Here is a 20515-nt window from a genome sequence, read left to right as displayed (position 1 = left end):
ATACATTAATAGATTGATTTTAAGCCCCTTACAAGACAGGGCATTTTATATGGCCAACAGTGAACCTGCTGGCAATTTTCAGATGTATCAATAATCTATGAACCGTGCCACGTGCAGCTGCTGCATGCAGTTTACAGCAACTAGTGGGAGCTTCACAGGTCAGATACAATCTGATCTGAGTTAAGGGACGGATCAACTGGCGAATGACGTGAACCGTAGCTCTTCAGTGTCAAGGGCTATGGTGCATTCACTGTCAGGCTATTGTAAATTCCATAATCCAGCTCATGTGGAATGCATTTCGAAGCATTAAGCAAAACATCTGTCATTGTAAAGTCCTTTTGTATTTATTACAAAATATATCCAAAATATTTGTCATCGGCTGGAACAGGAAAACTTGTTATGACTGAAACCACATTACATTTTAAAGCACCAATGGTGCATGCTAATGCAGTTTAAAATGCAGACTGGTTTGAAAAGTCTGTCACTGCATCACCACACAGTGTAAACAGAACTTTGTCTTGATTAAAAGCAGACACCATGTGATGGATTACAGTACCTGACACATGCAAATGTCAACTCCCTGCACTTTGTTTCCACACATTCAACACACATCACTTCTGTAGTCAATGGGCAGCCCTTCCAGCATGACTTCCAGCCAGCCATGTCCTTTGGTAGTGGTCAGATGAGCCATACCTTTTGTTTCTTTATGGTAATTATACAGTAGAACTCATCATGAATGGGCTAATGATTTGTTGCCTAGTCCCGTCAGCATCTGAAGCCTTTTTTTATTTAGGGTTAGTTAGGCTTTTCTTACCTGTTCATAGACTTGTGTTCTGCTAGCTTTACCTGTCTTACCTTTTCTAGATGTTTGTCCCCAGACTGTGGTCAGGAGTGCACTGGTTTCTTAGATTAATTTAGCCTGGCTTGTAGCTGGTAACACATCTCCACAGTATGTTTGGAGAGAGTAAAGCTGGTAACTCGCGGTCCGGACCACTCTACTGATGAAGGGGACATTGTGGTAGTAGAGTCAAGACAAAACGATAGTTGCATAAACAATTTTCTTTATAATTTAATGACTATTCGGAATTTCAACAACCACCAACATTCACCTGTTAGGTTAGGGTTGTTTCTGTGTTCACCATGCTGTATTTGGCAACAGCTTCAGCAGACGTGTTTTATGTTTCCCAAAAACCTGATAGCATTCTTAAATGTGGAAATAAAATAAGCAAGCAGCAATTAACTGTACCTAGCCAGCTCCATAAAAACCATGAAATACAAACAGATACAGAAAATGTCTATACTCCATCAGAGTAGTCTGATTAGCGTGTAAGGATCCTTTTCATATCCAGCTGCGTCTCTTTGAGAGCACTTGAAGATGTCTGAGGTCTGTTTTCATTGATGAATGATTAGTCCTTTTGATTGGCCATCTTGCCCCTGGGTTCTGCCCTGCACAGTGACCTGGGCTAGCTGAAGGAGGCTGAGCTGCTCTCAGGAGGCTTTCTGTGTGCATGTTCCTGGAGTCTCCTGTAGGTTCACCTTGGATCTGCACACACAACAGTTATATCAGATTCCATCACGCTTTATATGCACACTGCTTATACTGGTTTTTTGATTTTTTTTTTTTATAAAAGTGTAATTAGATTATACTGTGTCATTAGACTATACTAAATGTAAAATTGAATTAAAATGTTTTATATAGTCAAGTCAGCTTATTTATAAAGCACATTTAAAAACAACCACTGTTGAACAAAGTGCTGCACAAAGTTATACAATTAAAACAAAAAAGGGATAAAAAGGGAGCATACATCAAAGCAACTGAGAGAAGCCAGCTCAGGTGGGTCATAATTAGTAGGAGAGATGGAGGATCTAATAATGTCAACCTTGTTTATAAAGAAGCTCAGAAATTGTTCGGCATTGTCAGAAGTAGCATCTGGGACCACCGTATCATGGACTAGTTCAGTGTTTATTACACTAAACAAGGTTTTGGGGCTGTGTGCATTTAAACTTTGGATGTTTTGACCAAACGTTGGTATGAGGCTAGGCGGTGCCTCAATATTTCATAGGATACCTGCGGCTTATCTTTTTTCCACCTTCTCTCTGCTTTCCTGCACTCTTGTCTCAGGGCATGAGTCTCACTATTTAGCCATGGTTGTGTTTTAACCTTTGGTCGCTTAATTTTAAGCGGGGCAATGGCATGAATATCTGTGAAAGTGTTATTAAGTAGTGTGGCTGGCTCTTCTGTGCTCAAGGAGGAGGAGTTTGTCTCTGCAAACCTGGTATAAGGAGATGCTATGAAGGCATCAGAAAATTGCCTAGCAGTGGTATGGTGCCCGGGTATAGCGATCTGGTGAGTTAGCTGTAGGAGGTGGGCCGGAGAGTGATGCATTAAAAATTATCGGTTTGTGATCAGATAGACAGGTATCATTCAACTCAACATTGAGGAGAGGAAACCCTAATGATAAAACAAGATCGAGTGTGTGGCCATGTTCATGTGTAGGGCCAGTAACAGACTGAGTCAGATTAAAAGAGTCCACAAGTTCGAGAAACTGACTAATCATAGGCTTTGATGGGCAGCAGACATGAATGTTAAAATCACCAAGTATTAAAATAATATCAGTGCTGGGCATAAGCAATGATAGAAACAAATTCATGGATAAAGTCCTTATTATACTTAGTGGGTCTGTACATGAGGGCACAAATCAATGGGCGGGCCAGCTAAACCTTGTATACATGTACCTCAAAACTTGTATAATTATCTACCGCCAAAAGTCTGCATTTAAAGAGAGTCCTAAAGACCGTTGCTATGCCACCACACTTGCCTGTGGTACTGGGAGAGCTAAAAAAAGTTACAATCACTGGTTGAGAGTTCAAGAAGGGGGCTTCGTTCACCAACATTAAGCAAAGTTTCAGTTAAAAATAAAAAGTCCAGACCATGCGATAAAGGTTCGAGTGACTGTGTATTCATCAGTGCCATTTTAATAGGGGTGGAATCACCCCTATTAAATCACAGTCACCTGAATCCTTTTGGGCAAGTGTGTTGGTGATAGGTCCCAAGATCAACCGTGGTTGGTAGGGGATAAGTATCAGGTTTAATGAATTTACGTCGTGAGCAGGATTCACTTTGTGGGCTCTACTGCTCATCACAACAGGTATGTTGTGGCGGTGGTTAGGGTCTATGGCTAATGTTGTTGTGGTAGGGCCTCCTGGCCACGGCGGGGAGCTAGTGGGATTGGATTGGAGGAGAGGTGTTTGGAGGTTGAGATGGGAGGTGATCAAGAGTGGACATGCGACGGTGGATGATCAGGGTGAGGGAGAGTTCCAGACAGTATTAAACACATTGTCAGTTAAAATGCGTGAGCCTAAGCCATTGGGTTGAATGCCATCCTGGTGGAAGAAAGATGGGAGTTTCCAGAATAGGTTAAAGTTGTCAACAAATGCTACGTCGCGGGATCTACAGGATAACTGTAGCCAGATGTGGAGGCTGAGTGTGCGGCTGACATGACTCACTGCCGCTGAGTGGGGGGATGGGCCCGGAGATAAAGAGCCGTTTACCTGGGATCTTGAGGGAGTTGAGGAGCTTGGTAAAGTCCTTTTTTAACAGTTCTGAGGACTAGTTGGAAATGGACAGAATAGTCGGGATCTTTTCCAGGAAATCGCACACTTTAGCACCTGGAAAGCCAAAAAGTGACTTCAGACTTTTTCCAAATGTTCCTCACAATTCAGTCTCCAATGACGAGTGTGGTTGGGGTGGGAGTGGCCGGTGCTGCTGGGAGAGCGCCCTGGATTTGCTGGAGGAGTGAACTGATCATCGGTGATCGTGGCTGCTGGGAGTATATCAGCAGCAGGACCGGGAGCGAGGACATCAGAAACTGGAGGAGCGGTTACAACAGCAAGACAAGGAGGAGTGGCATCAGGCTCACAAGTTATGGTCATCTGTACTGGACCGAAAGTGATGGTATCCAGGAGTTTTTTTGGCTTCATGGATTTGGTAGAGCGTGGAGATTCTTCTTTCCACTTCTACAACCTTAGCAGTCAGATGGGCGCAGCTGACACAAATGGATGGAGAAGTGAGTGGAGCCATGGAATATGGAGGTGGTGCTGGGGAACAAAGATAAGAACGAGACCAGTACAGGGCTAAAAATGCAAAATGTTTAAAGTGATCTCAGCTGGGGGCCGGGAGGGACCAGACACTTATACGCAGGGGCTCCAACCCAGAGCCCGCAGTTGATATGAATGTAGTAAGGGGGGTATCACAGACAGGACATCGAGTAGGCCATTTAGCAGCGAGGAAGCAAGACTTACCAGGATGGGTTCAACAAGTGGACCCGGTACGGAGATTGGGCTTCAGTTTGCAGAGTGGTAATGTGGCGCCTTAGCCGCGGCATTTGTAGTCCCAGCATATGTAATCTCCTCTTCCTGCTTCTCGAAGCGAACTATTTATTAGCTGTCACACGATGGGTCCAACAAGTGGATCTGCTGCCGAGATGAGACCGCAGTTTTCGGGTTAAGCGATCAGATGGCTCTTGCCAATGATCCAGGCGTCTGATTTTTTTACATAAATGGACCGGATTAAAAGTGTCAATTAAATAAAATCAGTAATAAGAAAGAGTGTCCTAAAACCGTTGTTTAAGCTAAATTAAGTGACTTTGGTAGAGGTGTCTTCAGCACACAAACAAAACGAAAGACAACAACAACAGGTCTCTGTAAAAACAAACGTTAGACTTGCAAGTAAGTATTCTGGGGTTCAGAGTCAATGCCCTAACCCAGTGGTGGAAAGTAACAAAGTACAAATACTTTGTTACTGTGCTGTACTTTAGTATTTTCAGTTGTTGCAAAATAAAGACTTTTTATTCCGTTACATTCTGCAGGAGACCTCGTTACATTGGCAATAAGCATGTAGCGCACCTGAGTGAAGCAGCATTGAAAAAAAAATCAAAATTGATAAAGCCGACCGTGCGCGGAGAGGATGAAGAGGGACTATCCCTCAATGGAGGTAAACTTCTCTCCTCTCCAAGTCTGATGTCAGCAGGTAACAGTAATGTTAATGTGCAGCTGCAGTCTGTCTCTCAGTCAAGGTTTAGTTACAACTCTGGACTAATACAAGATGGAAAGCAGTGGAGTGACATTGACTATTAAAATGCTAATTAGCAGGGCAGATTGGGCAATATATGGTGCACATCTCAGTAAATAATAAAGTCAGAGATAAATAGCATTTTATTTATTCTTATTTTTTAGTAGATATATATCCACATCCAGCCTCATCGAGCACAGCCACAGATGTACAGCCAGCATCAGATCCAAGCAGCTCAGACCCTGATGGAACAGTTGCTGCTCCACCAAATGACCCAGCAGATTGGCCCCCAGTCTTATCAGACTTCATGAGGTCTGAGTTAGTGTGCAGAGGTCTGTTCAAACCAGCACTGGGTTTTTCTAGAAGAGGTTTCCATTCAGGCTTCTTACAGAGGGAGGATTGTAGTGAGAGCATTGCAGTGTCAGGTGTGACTGGCTCTGTTTTTGCACTGTGTTGCAGCCACACCGAGAGGAAACGTAACTGGTAGAGTTTTGCAATAGAAACATCTAAAAACTGAAGCCAACCTTTCTCTGTCGGGGACTGTGAGCTGCACTTTATCAGAGGTGTTGAAGTTAACATCTCTGTGGATTTGTGGTGAGATTTCCTCCTGATCACAAGTGTTTTTAGTTAGTTTTGGTTTGTCTCATCCTAACATACAGTCCCAAACTGTGCCTGTCAGATGGTCTGAAGGAAAGACTACCACAACAGCAGAGAAAAATCTCCATTATCCCCGCACAGTATCGGAAATATATCCACTTGTCCTCTTGCGACGCAGTTTTCCTTATTGTGATTCACTGTAACTCACACTGCTGTATTCAAACCGGAGTGAATTTTTTTAAGATCAATAGATTTGAATGTGTAGTACTTTTAAAACCAGGTACTTTTTTACTTTTACTTGAGTAACATGTTTTGTATCTGTACTTTTACTTAGGTATGAAAATGGAGTACTTCTTCTACCACTGTCTAACCCTAACTGAGAGCTCAATAAACAGAAATAATAAGCAGGTGGTTTGAGTGCACAGAGGAGGCCCCACAGAATGCAGGTGAAGCAAAGGTTGATCCTATTCATTTTCTATGGGAGTGAAAGGCATTGTGGGATAGAAAGAAATGACCAACCACACAAGAAAATGGAGGGGTCGAAATTTTAACATTTGTTAAGCAAATTGACCCCAAGGGTGTATGCTGCTAGCACTGACGTGCTCACAGTGCCAAACACAGTGGTGGAGGGAGATTACCAGCCTTGTCCCTAACGTCGTCACATTTTTGTTCCATTCAACAAAGTTCATTTTAAGCAAAGATGAAGCATCAGCTTTGGTGTTACTTCATGTATGATGGTAACAATGACTGGGACAAAGATGTGGGAGCTAACAAACAGCACTTTGTTGATAGAAGTCATTCTGAACTCTTCTTCAAAAACTGTTGTGTGTGTTTAATGACTCTTTAGTCTTTGGCAAATGCTGAACTTCCTGATGTAGACCAGCAAATGGTGAATCTGTTGGGTTGCTCTTACCGGTTGTGTGTCATGTGACTCTTGACCAGGTGGCCAGCAGCCAGAGCAGCCATCAGCGAGAGCTCTCCAGCCAGCACAGTGGCACACACCACCCTGGCAAGCTGCCGGGCATTCTCCCCTGGACAGTCCTGACTGGCTCCCTGCACACCCAGCATCTGCAGCACACACACACAAAGCAATGACTTCCCTTTGGGACTGGGATAAATCTATTGTTAAAAACAAGCCATCATGCAGAAGGTAATAACATCTACATTTTTCTTTTTAGATTTAACGCTCTTATCTTACCATGAATTCTGAACAAATGCTAAAAATGTTATAACTACATTTTAAGACATGAACCAGGTCAACTTATTAACTTTGTGTAAATGCAAAATTAATTTCTATTCATCTTTCACATTTGAAACATTTTTTTCTGCAGTTGCCTGAAGTGTGTGTGTACCTGGAGGCAGGCTTGCTGGGGTGGCAGATTGGTGCCTCCTCCTACAGTGCCCAGCTCTATAGAGGGCATGGTGCAGCTGATGTACAGGTCCTCCCCTGCTGGTCCTGATGCTTCCATCAGGGTGATGCAGTTACTGCTGCCCACTGACTGGGCTGGATCCTGGTGGACACACACAGCCACATATATGAACAAAGAAAAACCAGTGAAATAAATGTATGCACAGTACTGTATTTCTTTTGAACTGCTTTACCTGTCCACAGGCTATGTAGATGGCAGCCACAAGGTTGGCTGCATGGGCGTTAAATCCACCGATGCTACCTGCCATGGCTGAGCCCACCAGGTTCTTACTGATGTTCACCTCCACCAGAGCTTCTGTCGTTGTTTTCAAAACCTGCAGCACAGGGAGGAGTGACCAGAATAAACATGAGGGTAGAACTTACACTAAAAGCTAAAGGAACTCATATAAATTACAAGAAATGAGATTCACTACTTTCTTCTTTGTGCTTTTGGAACATTGCTCAGATGTGTTAGTGAAACCAAAGGATTTAATGAAGGACAATTCTCCTGTTACTTCCTGTTTTTAATTTAGTTTTATTTACTCACACAATACAAATGAATAAGGTCATCTAAAAAGTGTCTTCAGTGACTTCAATCATTATTTATTTTGCTATTAACTACTGTAGGAAACCGGCCCCCACTGTCACATTCACTAAAAACTGTATTACTTCCAACTAGATTCCAGAATTTTGAAGGTTATTCCTTCTTAACACACTACTGTGACAACCCCTCTGTGTCTCCGCTCTGCCTGGCCTGCTTGTGTTTTCTCCACCCCTTGCAGGGAGCTAGCAGAGTTCAGGTTGTTCCTGAGCTGGCTCACCTGGGCCGCTGAGCTGTTAAGCCTACAAAGCCGGCCAGCTGAGTCTGCTTTGCTCTCTCTCAGCTGCCTCATGGTCTCCTGTGGCCTGTATGTCAGTGAGGAAACATCAGGTGTAACTCTGGGTTTTCAGTCTTATGATGGTGGTCCACTTCTTACCGGCGTACATCACCATGGTTACTGATGCTGAATAGCTAACTTCCTCGGGAGCAGGTTATGTTCGAGATAAGAGATCAACACTATAAAAGCTCTGCCTACTGACCAATCAGCTCTCTTGGAAAAGGGTTAGGGTTAGGTTGTTGACATAAGTGTATTTTTAATACAGCAAGATTTTACAAGTGCAAGGTATGCATACCCTGGGGGCTAACTCACAGATGGAAAAAAGATTGGTTCTGGGTCTTTTGGGTGAGTTTATAAAACATACTGCTGATGTAGAAAGTAAGGGAAGCAGAGAGAGATAGAGCAAGCCAGTGTGTTTGCAGTTAGCGACCAGGGGCCGTATTACAAAATGTTCCCATCTTAAGTCTTAAGTTTAGGTAGGATTTTTCTCAATTTGGTACTGCAGAAGCAAATCCTAACTTCAGATAGGAAAGATGTATTACACAAGCATCCTAACTTTGTAAAATGTGTATTTCCCACACATTGATTTATTTGTGGCGGCCCGCCAGAATATCAGTGCTGACCGCCACATATTAAAATTTTATTTGATTGCAGCGCTGCACTGCACTGCGCGCATCTTCGCTCAGCACCTCCTCTCGCTCCCTTTCTCACTCGCAAAAATTGTAAATGGGCCCGTCTGTGACTTGAATGGTTAGTGTCATGGACAACGCAGCACAAATCTGTCCAACACAATAATGTCAATGTCACGTGTTTAAAGAATGGAACAACTGATTAATGCCAGTAAAGACCTTACACCTCGCTCTTCCTACCTCTCTGACCACTTTAGCAGGTATGGTGGCCTCACAGACAGCAGACTTGCCCCTGCCTTCAATCCAGTTGATGGCAGCTGGTTTCTTGTCGGTACAGAAGTTCCCACTGACAGCAACCACCTGCAGCTCTGGGAAATGGTGCTGCAGTCTGCTCAGAGCCTGCTCTGTACCCTGCAGGCAGACCATGTCTCAGTCAGCATACATGAGATGTATACACACACACACACACACAGATTCTAAAAGTCACCTTAGAGATCATATTCATCCCCATGGCATCTCCAGTCTTGGAATGGAAGCGGATGTAGAGATTTCTCCCAGCCAGACAAACCAGCAGCTTCTGGAGTCGAGCAAACCTGCCAACAGTAACCACACTGTCTTTCATGAGGTCAAAACGTCTAGGCATACAATGGACACCGAGCCCTTACTTTGAATTCTAGTTGTGTTCATGTCAGGTTTCGTATTTTACCTGCTGGTGTTGTCAAACGCCTCTTTGATGACATGAAAACCATCTGTGCTCTCCAGCCAGGCCTTGACCTCGGCAGCCTGGCAGGCAGAGGGCAGCCTCACTACGGGTCCTCGTGTCATGCTGTCAGCCAGGATGCGACTGCTGGCTCCGCCTCCCAGCTACAGCACGAAGGGGACAGGGCTACAAGTCAGATACAGCTCACAAGAATGTCCAAAGTACTACTGATAATTCTGAATAAATAGAAAAGGGCTCAATAATATAAATACCACTTAAAAGCAATATGGGTCAACTTTCAGTCAGGTCCTACAATCGCTTTTTGACATGAGATTTAAAGCAACATTTGAAATGGACACCTACAGACAGGTCATTTCCATGTCCACCCTGGGACTTGTCCTTTAAGACCCTGTCAGCATCTTTGGAAAACAACACATCTGACACTCACGGCGATTGCACGACAACCACGGTTGGTGCTGGCAACCAAGCAGCCCTCCGTGGTTGCCATGGGAACCTGGAACTGCTTCCCATCCAGATGCAGCGGTCCAGCCACGCCCACTGGTACAGGCATGTAGCCAATCACATTCTCACAGCAGGAGCCCATAACCTGGAAAACAGAAATGTTGACACTTTGTAAAACAGGAAGCAGAGTGCTGCAGGGTTTGTCCTGCGTGTTGCATCTGCGTCTTCACCTTGGAGTAGTCGTAGTTGGCGTATGGCAAGGAGGAGAGTGCAGAAGGAGAAGGGAGCTTCGCAGAAATAATCTGTCTTCGTATACCCACTCCTCTCTCTGGTCTCTCCATCATGGCCTCCAGTTTGTATGCAGGGATGTGTTTGGAGTTGACCAGCAGCATCACCTCAGCATCGCTCAGGAAACGAGGCCCCAGCTGCAGGAGACACATCATGCAGCCACAGACCAGTGGTGAGTGACTCTACTTAAAAATGAATGCACTCAATAAAAGCTCCTAGCATACATGTGTCTTTAGCCTCAAACAATTACTGAACATCAGTGAAGAAGTTTCATGTTGGACAAAAGAGACTGCTTGTTATTTACATTAGCTAGATTACAGATTATCACAAACTGCTTAGTATGTTCAACAGATATATGTGTAAAGCCAGTGCAGCTTGTTGCTATGGATACAATTTCATATTAGAACCAACACATCTTCTACCATTCAAGTTGTCTAGATTCACATCTTTGCGGTACTGAATTTGTAATGGCTGTGATTGTGAAGTAGTCGCCTGCACATGCATTAACTTAAGTGTAACCTTGAACTTCCACAGGGGACAGATGTGCCGCGTACCGTCCTCTGCCCGGGGTCAACTTCCACTAGAAGCGTATCAGGAGCGGAGCACTTTGTTGGCTTGTTGTTAATTTGTCCTTTTTGGGCTTCTACTAGGCCTACCAGCAACGGCTCTCTGCCACGTGGTTTAGTTCCGTTGTCTGCACGGCTGCATATCCGATATGGCACATCTGGTGATAGCACAAGCATTGACTAGAATGGCCGGAAGTTGCAGATACCATAAAACTTCAATTAATAGCCGAGTCCCAACTGGCCTGGTGTGGGAACCCATTTTGACAGATAAACGCAGGTCAACATTAAACGCCTGGTCTGGTTTTTATAGAAGTTCTTTGGATGTATAAAACCTCTTAAACCCCCCACGGTCACCTGCTTTAGCTGCTTCTAAGTTATTAACATATGATCAATATGTCAGCATGGACGTGCTACACATCGTTAGATTGGTTAGATTCTCCACAATTCAATTGTTCAGTTCATTTAACGAAAACAACGAGCCCCAAAGTCTGATTCTTTTTACTGGTGGAACCTGCATGGTACAAGAGATGAAGAGGAACCTTTAAAGCGCTCGTTCAGTCCAAATGTGTCCGTTCTTGATTATTTATCTTCCTTTAGTCTGTAAGGGTAACAGCTTTTCATAAAAATGAATCCAAGTTGTGAATCCTGTCATGTGAAGTCCATCGCTCTCTGTCTGCTAACTTCTGCCACACTTCTCTCATCCTGCACCCAGTTGCTGTTTATATTACGTTGCTGCCTTCAAAATAAAAGCCCATAAGCCGTCTGTCGGAGCTAGATCACATGGATGACGTTTATTTGATATAACTGGATCATTTTTATACAAGTAATATTCTATTTGAAATAAATAAACTGTTTCATAGTAGCCTATTTCAGCGTTGTGCAAGAGGAATTAAAGGCCTGTCCCATATGGGCAAATAAAAGCCCGGGCTATTAATCAGAGTTGTACGGTAAGTCAGCTTAATGTACCTGCTTCTGATAATGTAAACAATTCACCTCTGTCCAAACATTATTATTATTTGGAATATTCTTATCTTACATGTCTTACTTGAAGAAGTGTGGGAGAACTGTTTCTTCTCTTGCAATGAAACCTTAGCCTACATGTGATGCACCAATATATCTTGTCTGAGAAAGTGTAAAAGGTGAGCTGAGTGGATGTGAGGCCACACAGAGTAAGTTTCTTTCCTATTGGCGTCATGCTCTAATTGATTCAGCCTCAAAGTGAGAGTGGAGTGACTAAGCTCATTACAGCGTAGTTAAATCACACAACTACTTCCAACCTTGCAGTCTCCATGACTGAAACAGGTACTTTAGGGAGCTGGGAAGCTTTTTCAGCTGTGAAAGGGAGGTTTTATGGGTTTATGCGTGAGGTCTTACATCAGGGTTGTTGAGGATGGCCACACATTCGTCCAGGCCTCTGGACTTTGGGGGTAGGCTCGGCTGATCCACCTCAGACTTGAACTCTTCCTCCCCTATGACAAAAAAGCTCTTTGGCTGGGGATCTGCGGCAAGGGCAGACAGGGGCCGGATAACCTCATCTAGGGAAACAAGGTGAAGTTGGATACCACAGTGATACACAAGTCCATCTGCAACAGCATTACTGATTACAGACATGCCATTACATTTACTCATGTGGCAGATGCTTTTATCCAAAGCAACTTACATTTGAGGAATAACAGAAGCATCAATCAAGCGTCAGACATACCTCTCTCTGTCTTGTTGGTGGGTTCTGGGGCAGCCACATTCCTGGCGGTGACGAGGGGTTGTGGAGCGTACGGCTCCTTCCTGCAGCAGGTCTCAGTGGGCCGCCGCGGGGTCAGGGTGGGGGGAGACATAGTGATGGGGTTCTTCAGTGACAGTGTAGACTCCATCTCAACCTGCTCAAAGAAGATGTACTTGATAGCCAGCAGCAGGGCCAAAGCCAGACAGATCACCTGCTCTATGTCCATGGTTATCATCCTGCAGGGGAAGAGAAAACAAGTTCTCTTATTAATTTCAGAAGTTTTTTCTTTTGGTCCCCCCTTAAATATACCTACCAGGGGTGACCCCGAACAGTCCAAGATTCAATGCATCGATAGAAGGAGCCTGATTCGACTGTCCAATCTTTGCAGAGGCGTTATGAAAAGAGGATCATGCCATTTTGGCTATATGATGGTGCTCAATGTCTGATTTTACACAGAACTACCGGTCCTCTCCCAATAAGTTAATATACAGCCTATTATGATATAAATACCTACATATAATGGTGTTTTTAAAACTATGAAAAGAAAGATTAAGTTTTTTAAAGTGCGTAAAAAAATCTAAAGTTGTAACCCTAACCCTAAGAGACGGGGTGGTCAGTACTTTTATGGACGTGTGTGTGTGTGTGTGTGGTAGAATAGAAGAGGAAGAGAGACAGAGCACCAGCTGTGCCGGGGTTGTACGTTCATAATCATTTATAACCATTGATGAACCACACAAGAATATTTTACTGTTTTCCACAGTACTGGGAATAGACCTGTGAGAAACCGCATCATGCATGCAATTGTCGGTGGGCATGCGCAATTCGGCACAAGACCGGTGAATGGCAGGTGATCAGAGCAGAGAGAAAAGGGCCAACAATAAGCCTCAGTTAAGCTGTAAATGTGCAGTGTAAGTTACAGTGACTGATAAACAGACACTGCAGCTCTGCAGCTTTACACACACACACACACACACACACACACACACACACACGATTCGACAATCAGACTACAGGCAAGACTCAACAATTCTGATTCAACTATGTAAATTCTTAGTCTCGGACAGCCCTAATACATACTTATGTTCTCTTCATGCTATGCTAGATATGAAGATGAATCCAATCAGTCAATGGGATTTTTGACCATCTGGATTTTTGACCATCTGGCAACTTCTTATTAATCCCTTGTAACTAATCTATGAAACATCGGTAAATGATTTATAAAACATTAACTTTGATTAGTTACTACTTTAAAAAGGGGGCCTGATTAGACAGTGGTACCTAAAATTATCTCAGCATCACAGACAGATAAACATTTATTTCTAGCTAAGTCCTGATCAGAAAATAACAAGTTCAATACAGCGGACGGCACTTATATGGACGAAAAAGCTTGGGACAGAATCGGTCCTATACAACTTCTAGTAGTAGTGATACAGAGTGAAACTGTACGTTGTTGTTAGTGACCGTTAGTTGCTGAACTTAAAGTTGACTTGAGGTAAAGGAAAGGGGATATTTTAGTCTGCTATGGAAACACTAGTGTTGGTAATGTGAATCCCATTAATATCACTAGTAGCTTATTTTAAAACATAATCAGTCCGCATAGAATGTTGTTTTCCGTGAAAACTAAATGTCATACTGTCCCTGTTAATGTTATTGTATTGTTATATCCTTCCATTCATTGATCAGATGGATATTTGAAGATATTTTAGGAGAGAGAGAAGCAGCAGATTGGCTCGGCAGCTGATTCTGAGGTCCGTAGCACTAGTGTCACTGCAGGTCAGTGGTGGTCTGCAGGTCAGTGGTGGTCTGCAGGTCAGTGGTGGTCTGCAGGTCAGTGGTGGTCTATACAGTAGGTCTAAGAAAATGTAGGCTGTTTTGTTTTTCTGTTTCTGTTTATTTCACTATATTTATTATATTAGCTATATTCTGACCCAGTCAATAAATTAAATAAATACGTAGATGATGCCTAGTGCCTAAATGGCTAGGCTCTACATGAGCATATATAAAATAAAAGCAATCATACATACAGTACATGTATCCATACATATAGTAATTATTACTCCAAATCTGTTATTCCTTCCACCGTCAGGTTATTAACTTCAGACAGTAGCCACTTTAATTAGGATCCTTATCAACAGCTTGTTTGTATGCAAGCAAAACTACAGTGCAAAATCACACTCTGATCGAAACAATCCACAGTGCAGTAACTAGTGTAATTAAATTTGGACCTGCAACTTTTCTAAGGGAGAGAGGAATTAGACATGGTATTACTTCATCACACATTTACATGAGCAGCTGGTTAGCATTTAAGTCACAGCCTACAGAAGAACTCAGTCTGGCCTAAGTGAATCCCCCCATGCAGCTTTTTGTTCAGAGGAGAAATGGAAGAACAGAATATGTCTGTCGCTTTTTATTTGTTAACATCTTGGCTTCTCCACTGGTTGTTGACATAAGTGTAGTTTTAATACAGTAACAACACTTGGTATTGGTGATCAATTTGACAGACTTCATCTTAAGATGACGAGGTAACTCATTTGAACTGTCAAGATAATGGGGATAAAAAAAAGTCATTGGAAGCCATGTCATTTTTTGAAGAGCTAGAAACTTCAGAAATGCTTGTAGTATAAAATAACTTTGTTGTTGTCATTCGATGATTACCCTTAACAAGTCTTCTTACTTCACATCCTAACCTGCAGTCGCCACAGTTCTTGAGCTTAATTGCATCTTGTGGATGCACAGCCTTCACTATTGAGGACATGCACAACTAATGCAGAAGTGCAGGGTGGCCATCACATGAACATGTAGTTAAAAGGAAGCACATCACTAGCCTCACCTAGTGAGGTAGAAGTACCACAGCGGTTTCTCTGGCTCAATCCTCCTGGGTGAGAGGTGGTCCACCTCCATGCCGACCTGTGGGATGCCCACTGTGGTGTTGAAAGACGAGGGCTCTGCGATCCAGCGGCTGTGGGCGTGAACCATCACCAGGCCCAGAGACTGCACAGAGCAGAGAGGTGAAATCACACTCATGTTCAAATGAAAAGAAAAAAGCAAATACAGAAGAAAGAGAGGCGTTACCATGATCATTTTGACTCTCTGCGTCACAGGGTTGGGTTTGTTGTCCTCCTCCTCCTCCATCACTCTGGAGAAGTGGCTCAGCTGCCAGATAGGATGGCCCTCCTGACGCTCACGCGACAACTACAGGAGCAAACACAATACGATCAGTCCAAGTGACAATACACACACACATATGCACGCATCCAACAAAACACTGCAGCCTTACCTCCAGCACCAATGAGACACACGCAGGGAAGAAAGTCATGAACACAAAGTAGTTGGCCAAGACAGACATGCAGCCAAAGCAGCACATGATTTCCAACTGTCGCACACCTGAAACATACGAGACACATACTCAGGCATTCACAAGAACAAACCGCTGATCCAATAAGAAGGGGCCATGATATCACCAAAACGACCAAATCAGAAACACAGGTGCTACTCTTGGTGGCATTCATTTCCCCTTGGTCAGCTAACAGCGAAACAGGCTGTGATCTGCAAAGGAGTCAAACTACTTTTTAAGACGCTGTTTGATAATCCAACAAGCACTTTGTTCAAAGCTCTGTTCTCTCTCCTCCAACTCCATGATCACTTTTTTTGCTTAAATGTAACAGTAGCTGTAGTTTATGACACAATGAAGCAATTCTAATCAGAGCTAGAGTTTAGAAAGAGTAATTTAACAGCACGCTGAAACAGTGTTTCATTGTTCTCTCCGGTTGAAGGCCTGTGTCACCTCTGTAACCCAATAATGATGTCATGATGTAATGACAGAACACTGCTACGTGTCTGTAAACTGTGATGGTTGATCTAACCTGTCTCCAACGTGATCTCCGCTCAATATTCTAAGTGCAGTGGCTTGATGCACTAGAAAAAATAAAAAAATTATATTCCATGTGTCAGCAAGTACCTGACATGGTTCCCACTCCGATTACTAAGCACTCCACCAGGGCGTCCAGAGTGAAGGTAGGTCCCAGTACTGCCATGCCCCGAGCAATGTTGTCCCTCACTTCTTCCTGAAAAAGTTGAACAATAATATACCACTCATCCAAAGAGGGTTAAATCAAAGGCAACTGGACTTGATTGAAGAGTCATTCAAGGGGCTTCTTCAGCTGAAGAAGGCGACAGTATCTTCAACCACGTTCAGCTGCCCTTGATTTACCCTTGGATACCTAGGTCCCGGATGACTGAGAATCTTCACACACAATCAGTGTCGGGCAAGTTACTCAGAAATTGTAATAAATTACTAGTTACTTATTACTCCTTTAAAAAGTAACTAGTTACGTCATGTTACTATCTTACTTTCACTAAACCCCTAAACAAAGCAGAATATTCAGTGTTTTTACCGCCGCTCTCTCTCTCTCTACAAGTCCATGCATCACTGGCAGTAGCAGCTGGAGTTTCTTTCTAGAAATTTCACATTGCTGTGCTGCTTCAGCAGATGCTTCAATAAATTAAACTAAATTATTCACAGTTGAAATCTTTTTGCTGGTCGCACAAAGGTTACAATGGACGCATCTTAGACTGACACACAATGGCAATCCTTCCAGCTGTGGAAAGAACACCTCTCTTAACAGCTGGTTTTGGAAATAGTAATCCCTTACACTACTAGTTACTGGCAAAAGTGATAACATTACAGTTACTGAGTAACGCGTTACTGCCCAACACTGCACACAATAAACCCATCAGGCCACTGCTGAATTTCATGTGGAATCTTTCTTCCTACCTGAGAACTGGAGCTTAAGGCGAACTTGGCAAGAGCGCACGCTTTAGAGAGGTCGATGAGAAGCAGGAAGAAGGGCAAAGCCTCACTGCAGATCAGAACAGAACAATCAACTGGAGTTTTTAACAGAGGTGCTGATCAGAAAGGATAGTATTCAGAGTGTGTCCTTACTTGAGGCCTGTGAGCTCTTTATCAAGGAAGTGAATGACCACTGTGCTGAATACAAAGCTGGAGAATATGGTGAAAAGACCAGCAATGCCTGCAAGAGAGACGATGAGGTGCATTTTAGCTATATCTAGCTAGCTGGTTCAGATCTACTTCCTCTACAGACAATAGACCCATAGCATCGTAGTCACACTGTACGTGCCTTTTACCTAAAATATATTTGGATCCCAGTTGTCTCAAGTTCTGGAACTGGAAGTAAATATAGACGATAGCAATGCAACGTGTGATAGTCAGGATGATGATGTCACTGCTCAAAATTTGCTGCAAAAAAAGAAGAAAATATGACCTCATTCAAGGTTAGACAAAAGAATAGAAATTAGGGTTGGGCTTTTTAATTAATAGTTAAAGTATTAATATATTATATATATTTTATATATATATATATATATATATATATATATATATATATATATATATAATTTAATTTAGTTAATTACTCTGGGGAGTCTATGACTATGTGGAAGAGGGAGAGTACCAAATATATCGACTATCTTCCCCCATATAACTGCCAAGTCCTTAGAGAACATATCTCTGTATATATTTACATTGCTGTTCATGACATGAATGAGTACATGAGTACAACTCATGGATAGTAATAGATTCCAATATGACGTAGCATTGGAGTCATCAGATAGATTTCTTGATCTAGGTTAAGGCCAGCTAAAGATGACCTACTAGGAAATGCTACAGGCACAAGGGGGAAGACAGAAACATGAAAGGGACCAAAAGATGTTATCCTTCAGATCTGGTGTTGTACGGAGGCCCAAAGTGGCCATCCACTCAAATATTTATTTTTCTCCATTTTCCTGTGATAAGGGGATCATTTTCTTGTGATCTCAAGATAACAAACCACAGCTGAATACAGGGCTCAGCCGTTGATTTCTTTAGGATAATTTCCGACTACTTTACAGTGTGACCGAGATCACGAGGTAATGATCCCCTTATCATGGAAAACGGAGTAAAACAATGTTTGGATCGATGGCCACTTAGGGCTTCCGTAGTGTTGGCATCAGTCTCCGAAACTTCTTCACATCTGAACCTGGCTCCCAATATTTCTTCAACATTCTGATCATCTTGTGTCACTCACCTCCTCTGTTTTGGGGCAGTCAAAGTTCCAGCCACAGATCTGGTCATTGCCAGTGAACATGTTCATGGACATCATACAGATGGTTAGGGTGACGGTGCCAACGATCACCTCCCAGGGGTGGGAGGCCACCAGGAGGCCATGCATACGGAACAGACGGGTCAGCATGGTGAAACAGAGCTACCAAATAACACAAGTAGAGTAATGTAAGCTGGGAGAAGCACCTTTACATAACAGGGATGTCATTGGAGGAACAATGTGGATAACGAAAGCTTTGACAATGTGCACAGGTCATGATCACAGGAAATACAACCACAGAGACAATCTTAGATTTCTCTGTCTTTGAGGTGTTCAGACCATGGACTGACCAAATCCATTTCCAACATGAATATGATTGAAGGAATAACAGGAAGCTAAATCTAAACGCTTTGAGAAATTATTTTAGAAAACTGTTTACAAATGGCATCATTTGAATCAGCAATTAAAGTCAGAAGAATGAAGTAGAATACTTAATTTGTACATTTAATGACTATTAACTTTATTACTTTGTACATGGTGGACAAAGTATTCAGATGCTTTACTTAGGTAAAAGCACTAATAAAATAAAATAATAAAATTCATTCGTTCATTAATGCCACACTGTAAAAGAACTCTATTACAAAGTACTGCGTTAAAAATGTTATTTATGTAAAAGTATAATCAGGAAAATGTACTTTAAGTGTTAAAAGTAAAAGTACTCAATCCAGAAAATGTTCCCTGTGACTGTTATACTATATTATACCATGAGACTATTATTACTCATCCATTCATGTAAAAGCAGGATTTTTGTATCGGACCGCAACTAATGATTATTTTCATCATGAATTCATCTGTTGATTATCTTCTCCATAAAATCGAATGATTGTTAAAATTCAGAAAAATAGTGAGAGGCCAACACAGTGACCCAGAGCCCAAAGGGACACCTTCATATTGCAACATAAATAACACTACATTCAATTCATTCAAATAATTCAAAGGAAAAGCAGCATATCTTCGTGAATTAATTGAATTTGTGAAGCTGGAACCATGAAATGTTTTTGCATGAAAAATGACTTGTCAATTCATTTTCTGTCAACCCACTAATGGTTTCAGCTGTTCTTGTATTTAAACTGTTGGGTATTTTAATTTAAACAAAACATCATATTTTGCAAACTCTTCATATGTTTCGTGTAAAAAGCTTAATTTGTAAAGTAAACTAGTAAAGCCGACAGATTAAAAAGTACAACACCCAACTCTGAGATGTTAATTAGAAGAAGGAAGTGGCATAAAAAGAAAATAAGTAAAGTAACGTTAGCCTCAAATTTGGACTTCAATGTAAGTTAGGCTACTTAGTTCAAGTCCCCCGTTGCTTTTTAATAAAGTAATATAGACCTACAACTGACCACTGAAAGTACTCTGTGGGGAATACTTCTTTATAAATAAATGCCCATAATATTTAAATATCAACACACGTTTGTCCGGGCTTATTTGTCTTCCTCTCCTGTGTGTCTGTTTCTGAAGCAGGCCCACCGAGGCGTGCATTAATCACCACTAAGCGTGACCCTAACTCACAACAGAAGAACGGCAGAGTGACTTACCTTGAGAGGCTACGAGAGCTACTTGTGAGTGAGCTTGGCTGGTAAGCACAGTCTGGCCTCCCGGTGTGAAAGACAGCTTCCCCGCTGCTCACTGAGAGCCGATGGAACGATGGCATGCTGCTGCATCACCCGATGCTTCAGCCAATCACGTCGGTCACCTGCTTCGCCGACACTTTTTCCACGCCCCGTTTCCTAGGCGACAGCAGTAATGGGGCATGGCCAGAGTGAGGACGCCTAATCTCACCACCGCAGGCGCGAGCTCGGATGGTTAAGAGTATGGACGCTGTGCACACATCAGTGGCGTGACCCTGCTTTACTGCAGCTTCCAAGCAGTTGTTCTGCTGCTTTCTTCTGTTGCTCTTTTGTCATGTCAACTTGCAGATGTTTGACTTACACCGCGTTCCAGACCGCTGGGAAGTGGGAAATTTGTAAACGATAAACATGGCTGACCGTGACAAACTTGTGTTTCTTTGGCAAGTTTATGCACAGTTAAACCCTCA

At 42.7% G+C, this 20515-nt stretch overlaps 1 protein-coding gene across 1 annotated transcript; it reads right to left on the bottom strand.

The window, feature by feature from the left end:
* Positions 1–322: 322 nt before the first annotated feature.
* On the bottom strand, positions 323–20169 carry hmgcra (3-hydroxy-3-methylglutaryl-CoA reductase a). Its single transcript, XM_038702603.1, has 20 exons — positions 20016–20169; positions 18403–18579; positions 17465–17576; positions 17262–17349; positions 17094–17178; positions 16278–16383; positions 15597–15703; positions 15392–15511; positions 15150–15310; positions 12302–12555; positions 11974–12134; positions 9976–10170; positions 9732–9890; positions 9290–9447; positions 9071–9176; positions 8824–8994; positions 7271–7411; positions 7021–7179; positions 6582–6736; positions 323–1543 (listed from the first exon to the last, which is right to left on the bottom strand). Exons 2-20 carry the CDS (start codon positions 18565–18567, stop codon positions 1489–1491), a joined length of 2658 nt encoding a protein of 885 aa, XP_038558531.1. The 5' UTR covers positions 18568–18579; positions 20016–20169; the 3' UTR covers positions 323–1488.
* Positions 20170–20515: the final 346 nt, after the last annotated feature.

This window comes from Micropterus salmoides, unplaced genomic scaffold (assembly GCF_014851395.1).
Source record: "Micropterus salmoides isolate LMB-PRFRI ecotype aquatic unplaced genomic scaffold, ASM1485139v1 Ms_hic_scaffold_7, whole genome shotgun sequence".
NCBI lineage: Eukaryota > Metazoa > Chordata > Actinopteri > Centrarchiformes > Centrarchidae > Micropterus > Micropterus salmoides.
The sequence above is the reverse complement of the archived record's forward strand: the minus strand, read 5'-3'. Positions and strand labels throughout refer to the sequence as shown.

Excerpts from the sequence above, each read along its gene's own strand:
- hmgcra (XM_038702603.1), bottom strand. The coding sequence starts at position 18,567 with ATGCTGACCCGTCTGTTCCGTATGCATGGCCTCCTGGTGGCCTCCCAC. Across the intron at positions 16,384-17,093 it reads CCTTAAGCTCCAGTTCTCAG|GAAGAAGTGAGGGACAACAT; the intron begins GTAGGAAGAAAG and ends CAACTTTTTCAG. Across the intron at positions 12,135-12,301 it reads CACCAACAAGACAGAGAGAG|ATGAGGTTATCCGGCCCCTG; the intron begins GTATGTCTGACG and ends TTGTTTCCCTAG.